This window comes from Macaca mulatta, chromosome 11, assembly GCF_049350105.2.
Source record: "Macaca mulatta isolate MMU2019108-1 chromosome 11, T2T-MMU8v2.0, whole genome shotgun sequence".
Classification (NCBI taxonomy): Eukaryota; Metazoa; Chordata; class Mammalia; order Primates; family Cercopithecidae; genus Macaca; species Macaca mulatta.
This window is the reverse complement of record NC_133416.1, coordinates 79,117,759-79,130,681: the sequence shown is the minus strand read 5'-3', so window position 1 is coordinate 79,130,681 and position 12,923 is coordinate 79,117,759. Positions and strand designations below refer to the sequence as shown.

Below are 12,923 nucleotides of genomic sequence, written 5' to 3'. Positions count from 1 at the left end.
CAGTTTTCAAGAACCTATCAATGACGTCAAGTGAGGACTTACTGCAATAACGAAATGATTACCACATTCAAGTTCATTAATATATCTTTCTTCTCATATAGTTATATGTGCACATGTGTGTGTGTGTATGTGTCTGTGTGTGTGTGTGTGGTAAGAGCACATAAAATTTAGTAACAAATTTCCCTTATGTAATATGGTATTATTAACTATAGTCCTCATGCTATTCATTAAATCTCTGGATTACTGGGCACTGTGGCTCACACTTGTAATCCCAGCACTTTAGGAAGCCAAGGTGGGTGGATGGTATGGTTTGATGCCAGGAGTTCGAGACTAACCTGGGCAACATGGCAAAACTTCGTCTCTACTAAAAATAAAAAAATTAGCTGGCATAGGCAGCACGCACCTGTAGTCCCAGCTACTCGGGGAACACAGGCAAGGCACAAGAATTGCTTGAGAATAGGAGGTGGAGGTTGCAATTAGCAGAGCTTGCGCCACTGCACCCCAGCCTGGGCAGCAGAACAAGACTCTGTCTAAAAAATAATAATTATAAAAAAAAGATCTCTAGACTTATTCATCCTATCTAACTGCAACTTTGTACTCTTTGACCAATATCTCCCCCACTTACCCCATCTCCTGCCCCTTGTAACCACTGTTCTATTCTTTGCTTCTGTGTATTTAACTTTTCCAAATTCCACATATGAGATAATGCAGTATTTTTCTTTCTGTGTCTGGCTTGTTTCACTTAGCATAATGTTCTGGAAGGCTATTCTTATCCCTGATTCTAGCATTGTAAAGGTTCCCATTCTGAAAACTTGAACTCATTAGGAGAGTACCACACAATGGTTGAAAATGATCTTAAGAGGCAAGAACCAACTAAGCTTATAAAACAGGCCCATCCTGGGATTTCTGGTACCTGCTGGAAATAACCTGTTCTCAGGCATCCTCAGACCCATAATTTGAACAGCACTATGCTCATTCCAAAAGCCTTCACTTTGGATTATTCCCTGGTGAATATCAAAAAGATAAGTGTATTTTCTTCTTTTTCCATATTACATCAATTAAGCCAGTATATCCCACATGTGGGACATATATAACAGTACACAGAGGAACATTTTTTATTTTAATAGTTATGTATTTTATTTTTATGTGAATTAAAAAATATATAAAACCATGACATCAGGAACTTTGAATCTGTAGATACCATTGCTTTAAAAGTTTCTGTTTTAAATAAATTAGGTATTTTAAAAGTGAGTCAATGAAATTATATAAGGACACCTATACTTAAATCATACTATCTACATGCCAGTGTGTGATACAAACTAGGCGATATATCCAGTTCACCAAGGGTTGTGGAAAACAATAATAAAAGAAATAGCTAAGACTCTGCTATGCTTAATGTGTGTTAGGCACATTAGGCCTTTAAGGTATATCAATTAATTTCTCCTCCCAACCACCTTGTGAGGTAGATAAAATTACTATCTCCATTGACAGAGGAGGAAACAGAGACACAGAAAGGTTAAGGTGACTCTTCTAAGGTCACATAGCTAGGAAGGGGCAGAGTGGGGACTCAAGCCCTGACATTCTACATCCAGGGTCTATGGTCCAAGCCACTAGACCATACTGCCTCTCATAAGAATATTAATTGGGGGAGCAAATATGGCAATATTTATGAGGTGATATTCTAACTATTGGGGTTTGGGGAACAATGCAGTAAAAAACCATCTCCATATAAGGAGCTCTTGGTAAAGAGGTAACATGCATATAGCTCTGTGGGAAACAAAGAAGAACGAGACAGGAGAATACAGTCTAGTTAAACAACAATGTAAGGCATGATGTAATTAGGTGTTAATTAAGTGATACTGATCCGTAGTTCTCAATCTCTTTTCCTCAATAACAAACATAGTAGATGATGTTCACACATAACACAGAATGAAATCAGAGTGGGAGAGATCATGGTGGCTGCTACGATCAAGATTCATGAAGGAGGCAGGATTTGCTGTGAGTCCTGAAGAACAGGTAGAATTTGAGTAGGTGGAGAAGAGATGAAATTTTCTAGTAAGGAACAGAGTTTCAGCAAAGGTAAAGAGAGCCCACAGCAAGGGCAGAGGGTTTGTACAGGGCAGTTGCAGCAGGAAACTAACTTGGAAACCTGGGTCAGGGCCTCGGATCGAGGCTGAGCTGTTCAAACTTGAGCGTGTAAAACAGAGATCAGTAAACTATCACATGCAGGCCAAATCCAGCCCACTGCCTGTTTTTGCACACCCCGTAAGTGAGAATAGTTTTGTTTGTTAGTTTTGAGACAGAGTCTCACTCTATCACCCAGACTGGAGTGCAGTGGCACGATCTCGGCTCACTACAACTTCTGCCTCCCAAGTTCAAGCGATTCTCGTGCCTCAGCCCCACAACTAGCTGGGACTGCAGGCGTCCTGCAGACCCAGTAGCTGCGACTACAGAAAATACAAAAATTTTTGTATTTTCAGTAGAGACAGGGTTTCGCCATGTTGGCCAGGCTGGTCTCGAACTCCTGACCTCAAGTGATCCACCGGCCTTGGCCTCCCAAAGTGCTGGGATTACAGGCGTGAGCCACCACACCCAGCCAGTTTTTATATTTTTTAACAGACACATTTAAATGGCTATAAAAGTACCTATGTAATAGCCTTGATTTTGCCTCTTGGCCCAAAAAGCCTAAAATATTTACCATCTGGCCTTTTACAAAACAAGTTTGCCAGTCCCAGTGAAAACAAGAGGGAGCCAATGATAGTTTCTTTTTTTTTTTTTTTTTTTTTTTTTGAGACAGAGTCTCGCTCTGTCGCCCAGGCTGGAGTGCAGTGGCGCCATCTCAGCTCACTGCAAGCTCCACCTCCCGGGTTCCCGCCATTCTCCTGCCTCAGGCTCCCGAGTAGCTGGAACTACAGGCACCCGCCACCTCGCCCGGCTAGATTTTTGTATTTTTTTAGTAGAGGTGGGGTTTCACCGTGTTAGCCAGGATGGTCTCGATCTCCTGACCTCGTGATCCGCCCATCTCGGCCTCCCAAAGTGCTGGGATTACAAACTTGAGCCACCGCGCCCGGCCGCCAATGATAGTTTCTGAGCAGAGATGTCAGAAAAAAAGTAATGTTTTGGAAAGTAATGTTTATGGGCAGTGGAGAGTTAAGGGAAGAAAATATAGGCATCAAGGTTATAAAATGATGAGGACCTCAATTTGGGTGGTAGCAGTAGAATGGAAAGAAAAGGACAGATTTACCACATGTCATGAAGCCATAAGTGGCAACAGGGGGAGATTGTGGTAGGCTAAATAATGGCCCCCGAAGGATGCCTACATCTTAATCCCCTGAATCTGTGAGTATGTGACCTTACATGGCAAAAGAGACTTTGCAGATGTTATTAACTTAAGGATCTTGAGATGGAGAGGCTGTCCTAGATTATTTGAGTGGGGCCCATATAATTATAAGAGTCCTTATAAGAGGGAGGCAGGAGGGTCAGAGTCAGAGAAGGAGATGTGACAATGGAAGCAAGAGGTTGGAGTGATGGAAAGGTGAATCCACGAGCCAAGGAGTGCAGGAGGACTCTAGAAGCTGGGAAAGGCCAGGGCACGGAAGCCACCAGAAGGAATGAGCCCTGTCAACACTCTGATTTTAGACTTCTGAGCTCCCGAACTGTGAGATAACTTGTGTTGTTTTAAGTCACAAAGTTTGTGGTAATGTGTTACAGCTATAATTGGACACTAACACAAAGAAGGACTGAGTATGGGATTGGGGGATCAGGTGGGTAGGAATTCAGAGGAGTCCTTATAGGCAAGCCTGAAGAGTGCAGAGAAAACAGTACTGATAGAAACTGGGAAGACAAGCAAGAAAGCAAGTTCCAGGAAAGAGAGCAGGCAATGAAGTTTTTGCTTTTGGAACTACAGCACTTGAAAGAAGAGAGAGAAAAGGGCAGAGAATCCAAGGACTTAAGCACAAGGAAAAACAGAGGAGGAAGCGGGACCACCATGAAACTTTGCCTCTTCCCCCAACCCCTCACAAGCCTATTTCCTAGCTGTTGTTCCAAGGAGGTGTTGTCAGTGAAGGGATCCACGAGAGTGTGAAATGATGTCACTGTATGACTCACTGGGTTCACTAGTGTAACATCCGCAACAAGTACAATCCCTGACACACAAATTATAACATAAAGTATTGATCAATTGGTTAATTGATTGACTAGTTTTGTTACCAGAAAGGAGTCCCATTCCAGACCCCAAGGGAAGATTCTTGGATCTCACGCAAAGAATTGAGTAAAGAAAAGAGTAAAGTGAAAGCAAGTTTATTAAGAAAGTAAAGGAATAAAAGAACGACTACTCCATAGGCAGAGCTGTGGAATGGATCACTGGTTGCCCATTTTTATGGTTATTTCTTGATTATATGCTAAACAAGGAGTGGATTATTCATGAGTTTTCCAGGAAAGAGGTGGGCAATTCCCAGAACGGAGGGTTCCTCCCCTTTTTAGGCTATCTAGGATAATTTCTCAACATTGCCATGGCATCTGTATACTGTCATGGCACTGGCGGGAGTGTCTTTTAGCACGCCAATGCCTTGTGATTAGTGTTTAACGAGTAGTGAGAATGACCAGAGGTCTCTCTCATCGTCATCTTGGTTTAGGTGGGTTTTGGCTGGCTTCTTGACTGCAACCTGTTTTATCAGCAAGGTCTTTATGACCTGTATCTTGTGCTGACCTCCTGTCTCACCCTGTGACTTAGAATGCCTTAACCTCCTGAGAATGCAGCCCAGGGGGTCTCAGCCTTATTTTACCCAGCCCGTATTCAAGATGGAGTTGCTCTGGTCCAAACGCCTCTGACAGTTGCCTGATTTCCCCCAGAGGAAAGTCACTAATATTCAACATTATCCATAAGATTTCATCATTCAGCACATAATTTTTAACAATGCAAAAAAAAAGGCACCTTTGGAGGTCATTTCATATTCATATAGCCCAGCATATCAGCTCCTGGATCAGAAAAAGCTCAGAGCTGAACTTGTAAATATCCTTTGGGCCTTAACATTTACAGCAGCCAGCCACAAAGAGGCTTCAGCAAGCCCCAGAGCTGCAAAAGCAGCTGAGTCCCTGCTCTGCTTCCCACAGGTGGTCACAGCTAATTGTTGGCTCAAAGCCAACTATTTTTTTAAATCACTATTTTTCCTCTTTTGGAAAAAGAGCCATTGCTACAACCTGTGTCCTTGGAAGGCAATTGAGGATATTGACTAATAAGAGACAGCCTGTGTGAAATCTTACCTTTCAGAAACATGGAGACATCTTCGAGTTGAGGCACGTTGTCCTCTCTGTAGCCACAGTATTTAGTCAGCAGAGGGAAGTTTTTCAAATACTCTCGGCAAGCATGAGTGGGATAGAGTTTGGAGAGCTCCCGGAATACAACGCCCCAAGTTTTAGTTTCTTCTTCAGTATACTCCACCCTGGGAATGGGCTGACCACTGGGCAGGAGAGAAGAAAACGAAATGAATCTAGCTTTGAATCACTGAGTTAAGTATTTTCTCACCTCAATACCTATTGCAAGTCAGACCCTGACAAAGTGGAGCACGTGAGCGTCTGAAAGGATCCCATTAAGCATTATTTTTTAAAGCAAATGCTAACCTTCTAACATTGTGCATGTGTATTTGAATTTCCATATAAATTATTTTTTAATCAAGTTATATCTTCACACATCCTTAGAAAAATGTGGTAAGATTTATATTCTTAAACTGAGGTCAGTAACAAGTAATAGTTCTGGGTTGGAAGGAACTGGTTTAGGTACAAAACTATTCTCTGAGAGCATTTTCTGCAAACACCTGACAACAGTAACAAATAAATGTTTTGTCTCTTAAAAATAAAATTGCTTTATGGGTTCTCTCTGTCCCTTGCCCAGACTCACCCCAATCTTCAAGTGTGTAATTTTGAGATTATTTGTTCAATGTCCAAAATGTCTGGGAGATACTGAAAGACTATGCTGAATTTAAAAATGAAAGTTTTGCAAACCAAAAAATAAGGAGCATTCACTGCAGGTCATGCTGAAGGATACATACATTAAGCCCCTCAATTTAGAATGAGGTCAGCAAACTTTTTCTATAAAGAGCCAAAAAGTAAATATTTTAGGCTTGTGGGTCACATAGTCTCTGTCACAACTGTTCGATTCTGCCACTATGTCTCAAAAGCAACCATACACAATAACAAATGGATGTAGGTGTATTTTAACAAAACTTTTCTTTATTTGGCCCATAAACTGTAGTGTGCTGATGACTGGTTTAGAATATTGAGACATTGTGCTGGACTGAAGTGGTCACAGAGAGCTTCCTGGAGGAGGCACAACTTGAGCTGACACTTTTTGGCCAGGTAGGACCTGCAGGTTCTGATAAAAAGAAAGTCAGGAGAAACTGGTGCTCTAATATAATGGCAGCCAGCAGCCACAGACAAGGAACATACCTTGTGATGCAACCAGGGATGAAGAGAATACAAACGTGTGCTTTTGTAAGCTATTGCTTGAGGGACTTGAATCTGAATTTGGCCTCTGATTAAGACACCTATTCTGAAACTCAATTAGGATTTGAGAAACCCTCTCTTGACATACTCAACAGCCACCTGCAGCACGCCCTCACTTCCCACCCCGGCCATGCATCAGAAATTCTGCCTCCGCAATTAGCAAATATACACGTACAACATATGGAAGCCCAAACATATACACATAAAACTAGGATTTGTGCCCCTGCAATCTACAAATCCAGCCTATAGCAGGCGGTCACCACAGGAACCCCTGCACAGACAGCAACTGTCACTCAGGGTTGCTGCAGTGAGGGGGGCATCTTCAATGAGCTGAAATGGTTCAGGAGCACCCCGAGGTAGAGAAAAATGAGACAGAGGATGATAACAGGAATAGGCTATCAAACAGATCCCTAGCTGCCTTCCTCCTCCCCAGCCCTCTACCTACTTCAGTGTTCTCGGCAAAATACTTTCTGTTTAAAGTTCGGATCCAAATGGAGTTTCTCCTGCCCCCAAATTATTTTTGTTTAAAAAAAATTAATTGCAGTACATGAGGGATGAGTGAATAACACATACTGAAGAAAAAAACAGAAATTCACATTTACTTTCTCTAAATACCAAGACTAGGTCTTCCACAAACCAAATTAGAACAAGATTAGCCTTGGTTAAATTTGGCTGTTGATAACAAATAAAAAATTACAACCTGGCAAATATTTTCTGGGAAGATCAAGGCTTCTAAGACCTCGCACCTGTGACGAATGTAGAATGAAAGCTTGAAATGAAAAGACAAAAATAGAAAAGATGGAAGGAAATAAGTAATAAATGGTCTGCCTCTGGTTCCAGAAAATTCAACTAACTCTATTTGAGTTGGGTAAGCCAGTAAACCTAAAAAGGGCTGTGTATGATCAGAAGGTAGGAAAGCAATGAGGCTGGGACAATAAAGGAAATAACAAAAAGCCATTTGAGAAGAATCGTTAGGTCAAACTTTCCCCTTCAGTATCAATCTGCAAACATGCAGCATTTCAGAGGGGAGCTGAATATTCAAGAGGCAGAAAGAGATCACATGTAAATTAGGATAGGAAGAAAGAGTTACATAGGTCTGTTACTTAATAATGAACTTCCAGCCTCACAGTCTTGGAAATATGAGTGGTCGTGTGTGTTGTCAACTGTTCTGTCTGTCTGTCCTGGATAACTTGTCCTGCTCTTTGAGTTAAAAGTTGGTGCAATGTACTGCTGCTACCCTAAACCCAAGTAAGAAGTAAGTCTGCCTCTGCTCATATCAACAGATTTCTCGTACCACTCTAACCCCACACCCCAGGTAATTCTTTAAGGTAAATATTTAAAAATCAATTTGATCACAAAGTAAATACTAGTTTTATCTACTTCATTTCTATTGAAAATATCCAAAATACAGAAAAAAATAAGAAATTTTCCATTTTTCTGTGTAGTTAATATAAGCATACAGTAATGCTGATATTTGAGAGCTTACTATGTGCCAGGCATATGTTTAAGGTTAAGTATTTTTATATGAATTAACCCATTTGATTCTCACAATTCCATGAGGTAGATACTGTTATTATCTCCATTTTATGGATGAGGAAAGTGAGGCTCAGAGAAATTAAGCTGCTTGTCTAAAATCATGGATTCAGGCTTAAAATGTAGTCAGTCTAGCTGAAGACTGGCTGTAATCTTAATGGATTAGTATACACAAATTAAATGAAAAATTGTACTCCAGACTGATGGAGTAAAATTGATTTTTTTTACATCCCAACTTATTTTTCACATACCAAACTAAAATAAAGTTTTTGGTGTATATATTCCTATGTAGAAAATTTCATATACAATCATATGTCATCATGATACTAGGATATATTTGTGGATCACAAAGAGTACTTTCATCTTTATTCACTTATTTAAACTTCTCAGTAAGACTGTGAGGTTTTTTCTGGCTCCTCAACAAAATAAACATGTGTTTGGGGCACCAGGAATGCAGGGCACCCACATTTTTTTAGGACTTTGAAATTTGACATTTGATGGCCTGGCGAGGTGGCTCAAGCCTGTAATCCCAGCACTTTGGGAGGCCGAGACGGGCGGATCACGAGGTCAGGAGATCGAGCCCATCCTGGCTAACACAGTGAAACCCCGTCTCTACTAAAAATACAAAAACTTAGCCGGGCGAGGTGGCAGGCGCCTGTAGTCCCAGCTACTCGGGAGGCTGAGGCAGGAGAATGGCGTGAACCCGGGAGGCGGAGCTTGCAGTGAGCTGAGATCCGGCCACTGCACTCCAGCCTGGGCGACAGAGCGAGACTCCGTCTCAAAAAAAAAAAAAAAAGAAAAAAAGAAATTTGACATTTGGGAAAAAAATCATGGTCATGGGGAAAATGAGAATGTGTTGTATTTCTGTGAATTTGTTATGGGTTAGTGGGTTTTTTGTAAATCATGTAAGAGAGGGGTACCCTGGTCTTTTCAGGGCCTTCAATATATACTTATGTGTCATCATGCATCTTTCTGTGGGCACATGTTGTAATGTGTATATAACAGAAGTCATATTCCAGCATCCTACAACTCTGCTCTGGTCGAAAACTAAAGTTACGTAAGGACTCCACATCCTACAGAAATTCCCCAGCAGCTGAAGTCAACCATCTCCTTACAGGGCTTGGTGAGAGGCAGCTCAAATTGTCCTACCACCAACAAACTCCTCCTGTACTCACCTGTGCCACACTCTCACCAGACCTCATCCACCAGTGTACTAGGGAATCAGAAATGCTCAGCATTGTGAAGAGGTCCGTGTTTGAGGGAAAGGGCACTTTCTTTCCTCCTCTCAAAGTCAAGACAGCAGGCTGCTCCCTGAGAGCGCACCTGTGAGAAGTGGAGTAGGGCACTTTCTTTCCCAACTGGACCCTTACTGGGCAGCAGGATCCAGGCCCCCAGGTGCTGCCACCACTGCAGAGCAGGGGACTGACAGTCCCTGGGAGAGTGTCTGGAGGCCTGGGAGGATGGTGTACCATGGGGAGCCTAAACATATGTTCTCTGAAATCTAAGGTTCATGTGAACATTAAGTCTAATGCCCAGCAAAATCTAGACATTCATGTGAGACCCAATGCGGTGTGCCTGCGAGAAAGACGGTAAAGTCCCACACCATCCAGTTCTGCTCAGTTCTCAGGAGGCAGAAGACACCACAGTGGTCCCATCACCATCATGAAGAAGCTCTGAGGGCTGCCTCAGCTATAGTATGTCACTGACAAGGCCAGGGGAGGCAGAGCACACTTCTGCAGCTGTGGAGGTGGGGGAATGGTCTCACCCAAGAAAACTATGAATAACACCATTTCAGCAGAGAACACTCTATCAAAAAGGATTTGTCAGAACCAGGGTGAGTGTGGCCTGAGACCTACTCACACTGACATTCCAGCAAGCATGTAAAAGGGCCTCAGCCTCCTCCCTCCCTCCTCGCAGCCCCCAACTCTAGAAGAAATAGGTCCTAGAGAAGGGAAGGCAAAGTGTCTCAGAACCAGAGAATCCCAAAAAAACACATGCACATCCACACATTCACTCCAAATAACTGCAGGAGAGGGAGGATATACTTTGAATCAAGTTTGAGATTAATATGTTTTAAATGAACAAGACCAGGTCTTAAATACCCAAGCGAGACATTACTGATAATTGAAAATGACAGGAAATTAGATGTTGCTAAGGAACTTGCTTCCCAGCAGGAAAATAGAATTCAACCCAATACAGTTGAAAGTAAAGAGTGGGAAAAATAAAACCATTTTGTGTTGCTACAAGATGATACTCCTCAACAGACTAATTATATGTAAATATTATAATTGGATATCTAGAGAGTCTCCTGCATTTTTATGGAGTTAGTTGGGATTACAGTATTCTCAACAACCACCAAAATTATAATTTACAGGTTCTTAATTTACTGGAGAAAAACAAATGGGACTTTCAGTAGTCTCCATTCACTGTAGATTCTGCCCTCTTATCAAAGAAAGGCAAACTAAGATTGTATGAGCATTGATACGGAACCAGCGTTCAGAGACAACAGTACTAGAAAGAAGCTAAAATGGTCACCATGGGGATGTCAACTTGAAAACAGGGAAAACTCCCTGGTGGATTATGTTACTCAGAGATGACTAAGAACTTTCTTTGAAAATATTGAAGGCTGTGGGAGGCATCTGTCTCCCTGTATGGTTAAACTCCACTCTTCCTAGAGACAGGGAGGTGATTCTGAAAAACCAGCTTTGTGCCTACAGAGAAGAGGGAGTGGAAAATGCATAGACAAATCTAGTTGAGGGCAGGTATAGATGTAGTTATTCTGTGTGAGTCCGGAGCTTGTTAGACCAAAGTTGTTTAACAAACACTTAGAAATCCAGGGACATATACCCCACTGAAACTGAAATTGTGGAAGTTCTACAGCCAGATGAATAAGCAACAATGCTTTCATTCTATTTAACTGTTGTTTGATCTTCTCCTTCTCCTCCATCAGGTCCAACAGCAAGCTATGTTTCTTACACATTTTTTTAAATTAGGAGAATTGGAAAATACTCGATTGTGATGTTATATCCTGGCTGCCTCCTAGAATCCTTGCTGCTAGAATTCCTAATATGAGATGCAGTTTCTCAGCTTGTGTTATCTTTAGAGGAACTTCAGTGTGAGGAAGCAATTCACTTATTCACTTGAGGAAGATGTGACAGGCTGCAATTGATAGTATTTACATCAGGATGGCAAGACTGTCTGAAACACAGCACCAATTGTGTTATTTGAAAAGAGCCGGATTTTCTCAGTGGCAAGGACCAAACAGAGCAGAAGATAACAGAGAATTGAGTAAGGGAATGGGAAAATCTGATAGAAACAGTTAAGAATGAACTCATTTACTATTTTATTTCATTACATGTTCCTTAGGGCAGGAAATGCCTCACTTATTCAAGAGATGTTTATCTGCCTGGAATAGACTGTTTCTCTCATCTTTTCTTTCTTTCCCCACCTTTGGTGTTTCTGTCTTGATTGACATTTCTACCTGAGGGTTGCAGAAAACAAATAAGAAGAGATTAAATGCATCAACTTTGGAACTCATTAGCAATTAGCGCTCCTCAGCACGTTCTGCACGTGTATCCCAGAACTTAAAGTATAATAAAATATATATGTAATTTTACTGTGTGTAAACTATACCTTAATTTCTAAAATGTAATTTATGGTGTTGAATCAATAAAACCACAGAATCCTTTAAAAAAAAAAAAAAGATTTAGACAGAGCCTTTGAAGAAAGATACTGCATGTTCTCACTTGTAAGTGGGAGCTAAATGATAAGAACTTATGAACACAAAGCAGGAAACCACAGACACTGGGGTCTCCTGAGGGTGGTGGGTGAGAGGAGGGCTAGGAGCAGAAAAGGAAACTATTGAGTACTAGGCTTCACACCTGGGTGATGAAATAATATGTACAACAAAACCCCATGACACGTGTTTACCTATATAACAAACATGTACCCCTAAACCTAAACTAAAAGTAAAAAAAAAAAAAAAAGAATTCATCATCACAAAATTTATAATTAATTGTTATCAAGCATTTGTTGCATGTCTCACAACTGAGATGTCACACCAGGTGTGTAGAAATTTCAATCAGTAATTGATGACTCTCACTTTTAGCCAGTGACCATAGTGTTGCCTAGTACTACATTAGTTGGTACCACCTTCACGAAATAGTATCACCTGCATCCAGGTGTCTACAGAGTACAGCCAAATACTGAATGAGTATTCAAGAAGATTGCTTATGCCTCTGAGACTGGAAAAATATTGCCAGAATATATATACATATTCTGCATCAACTAAAAATACAAAAATACTAAAAATACTAAAATTAACTGGGCATGGTGGCGTGTGCCTGTAATTCCAGCTACTAGAGAGGCTGAGGCAGGAGAATCGCTTGAACCCAGGAGGTGGAGGTTGTAGTGAGCTAAGATCACGCCGCTGCAACTCAGCCTGGACGACAGAGACTCTGTCTCAAAGCAAAACAACTACATATATATACATACACACACACACACACACACACACATATTCTGAATATTGCCAGAATACTATATATACTAATATATAATATATAATAAGCATATATACTAATATATATGTGTATATATATGCCCAGAATATTGCCAGTATGTATGTGTGTATATATACACACACATATATATATAAAATCCCATTCCATTATCTTCCATTGATTTGCTTTCCCAGGTTTTGAATGAAACTAAGATATATGTGGTTGTTTGGGTATTTTGTGACTCCTGCATAAACACCAGTTGTTGATGCTTTAATTTCTCTGAAATGGTTTCTCCTTTTTGCTTTTTGGGCTTGGTGGGTTTCAACAAGAATTCTCAGCATTTCAAATATGCTGAGATTTCTGTAAAGAGAAGAATAATTTTTTAAA

At 41.0% G+C, this 12,923-nt stretch overlaps 1 protein-coding gene across 1 annotated transcript in view; it reads right to left on the bottom strand.

Moving 5' to 3' along the window:
• Positions 1 to 12,923, bottom strand: part of TPH2 (tryptophan hydroxylase 2) — a 90,939-nt gene that overhangs the window by 54,064 nt on the left and 23,952 nt on the right. The window contains 1 exon segment of the mRNA NM_001039946.1: positions 5,263 to 5,459. Coding sequence (NP_001035035.1) covers positions 5,263 to 5,459 — 197 coding nt within the window.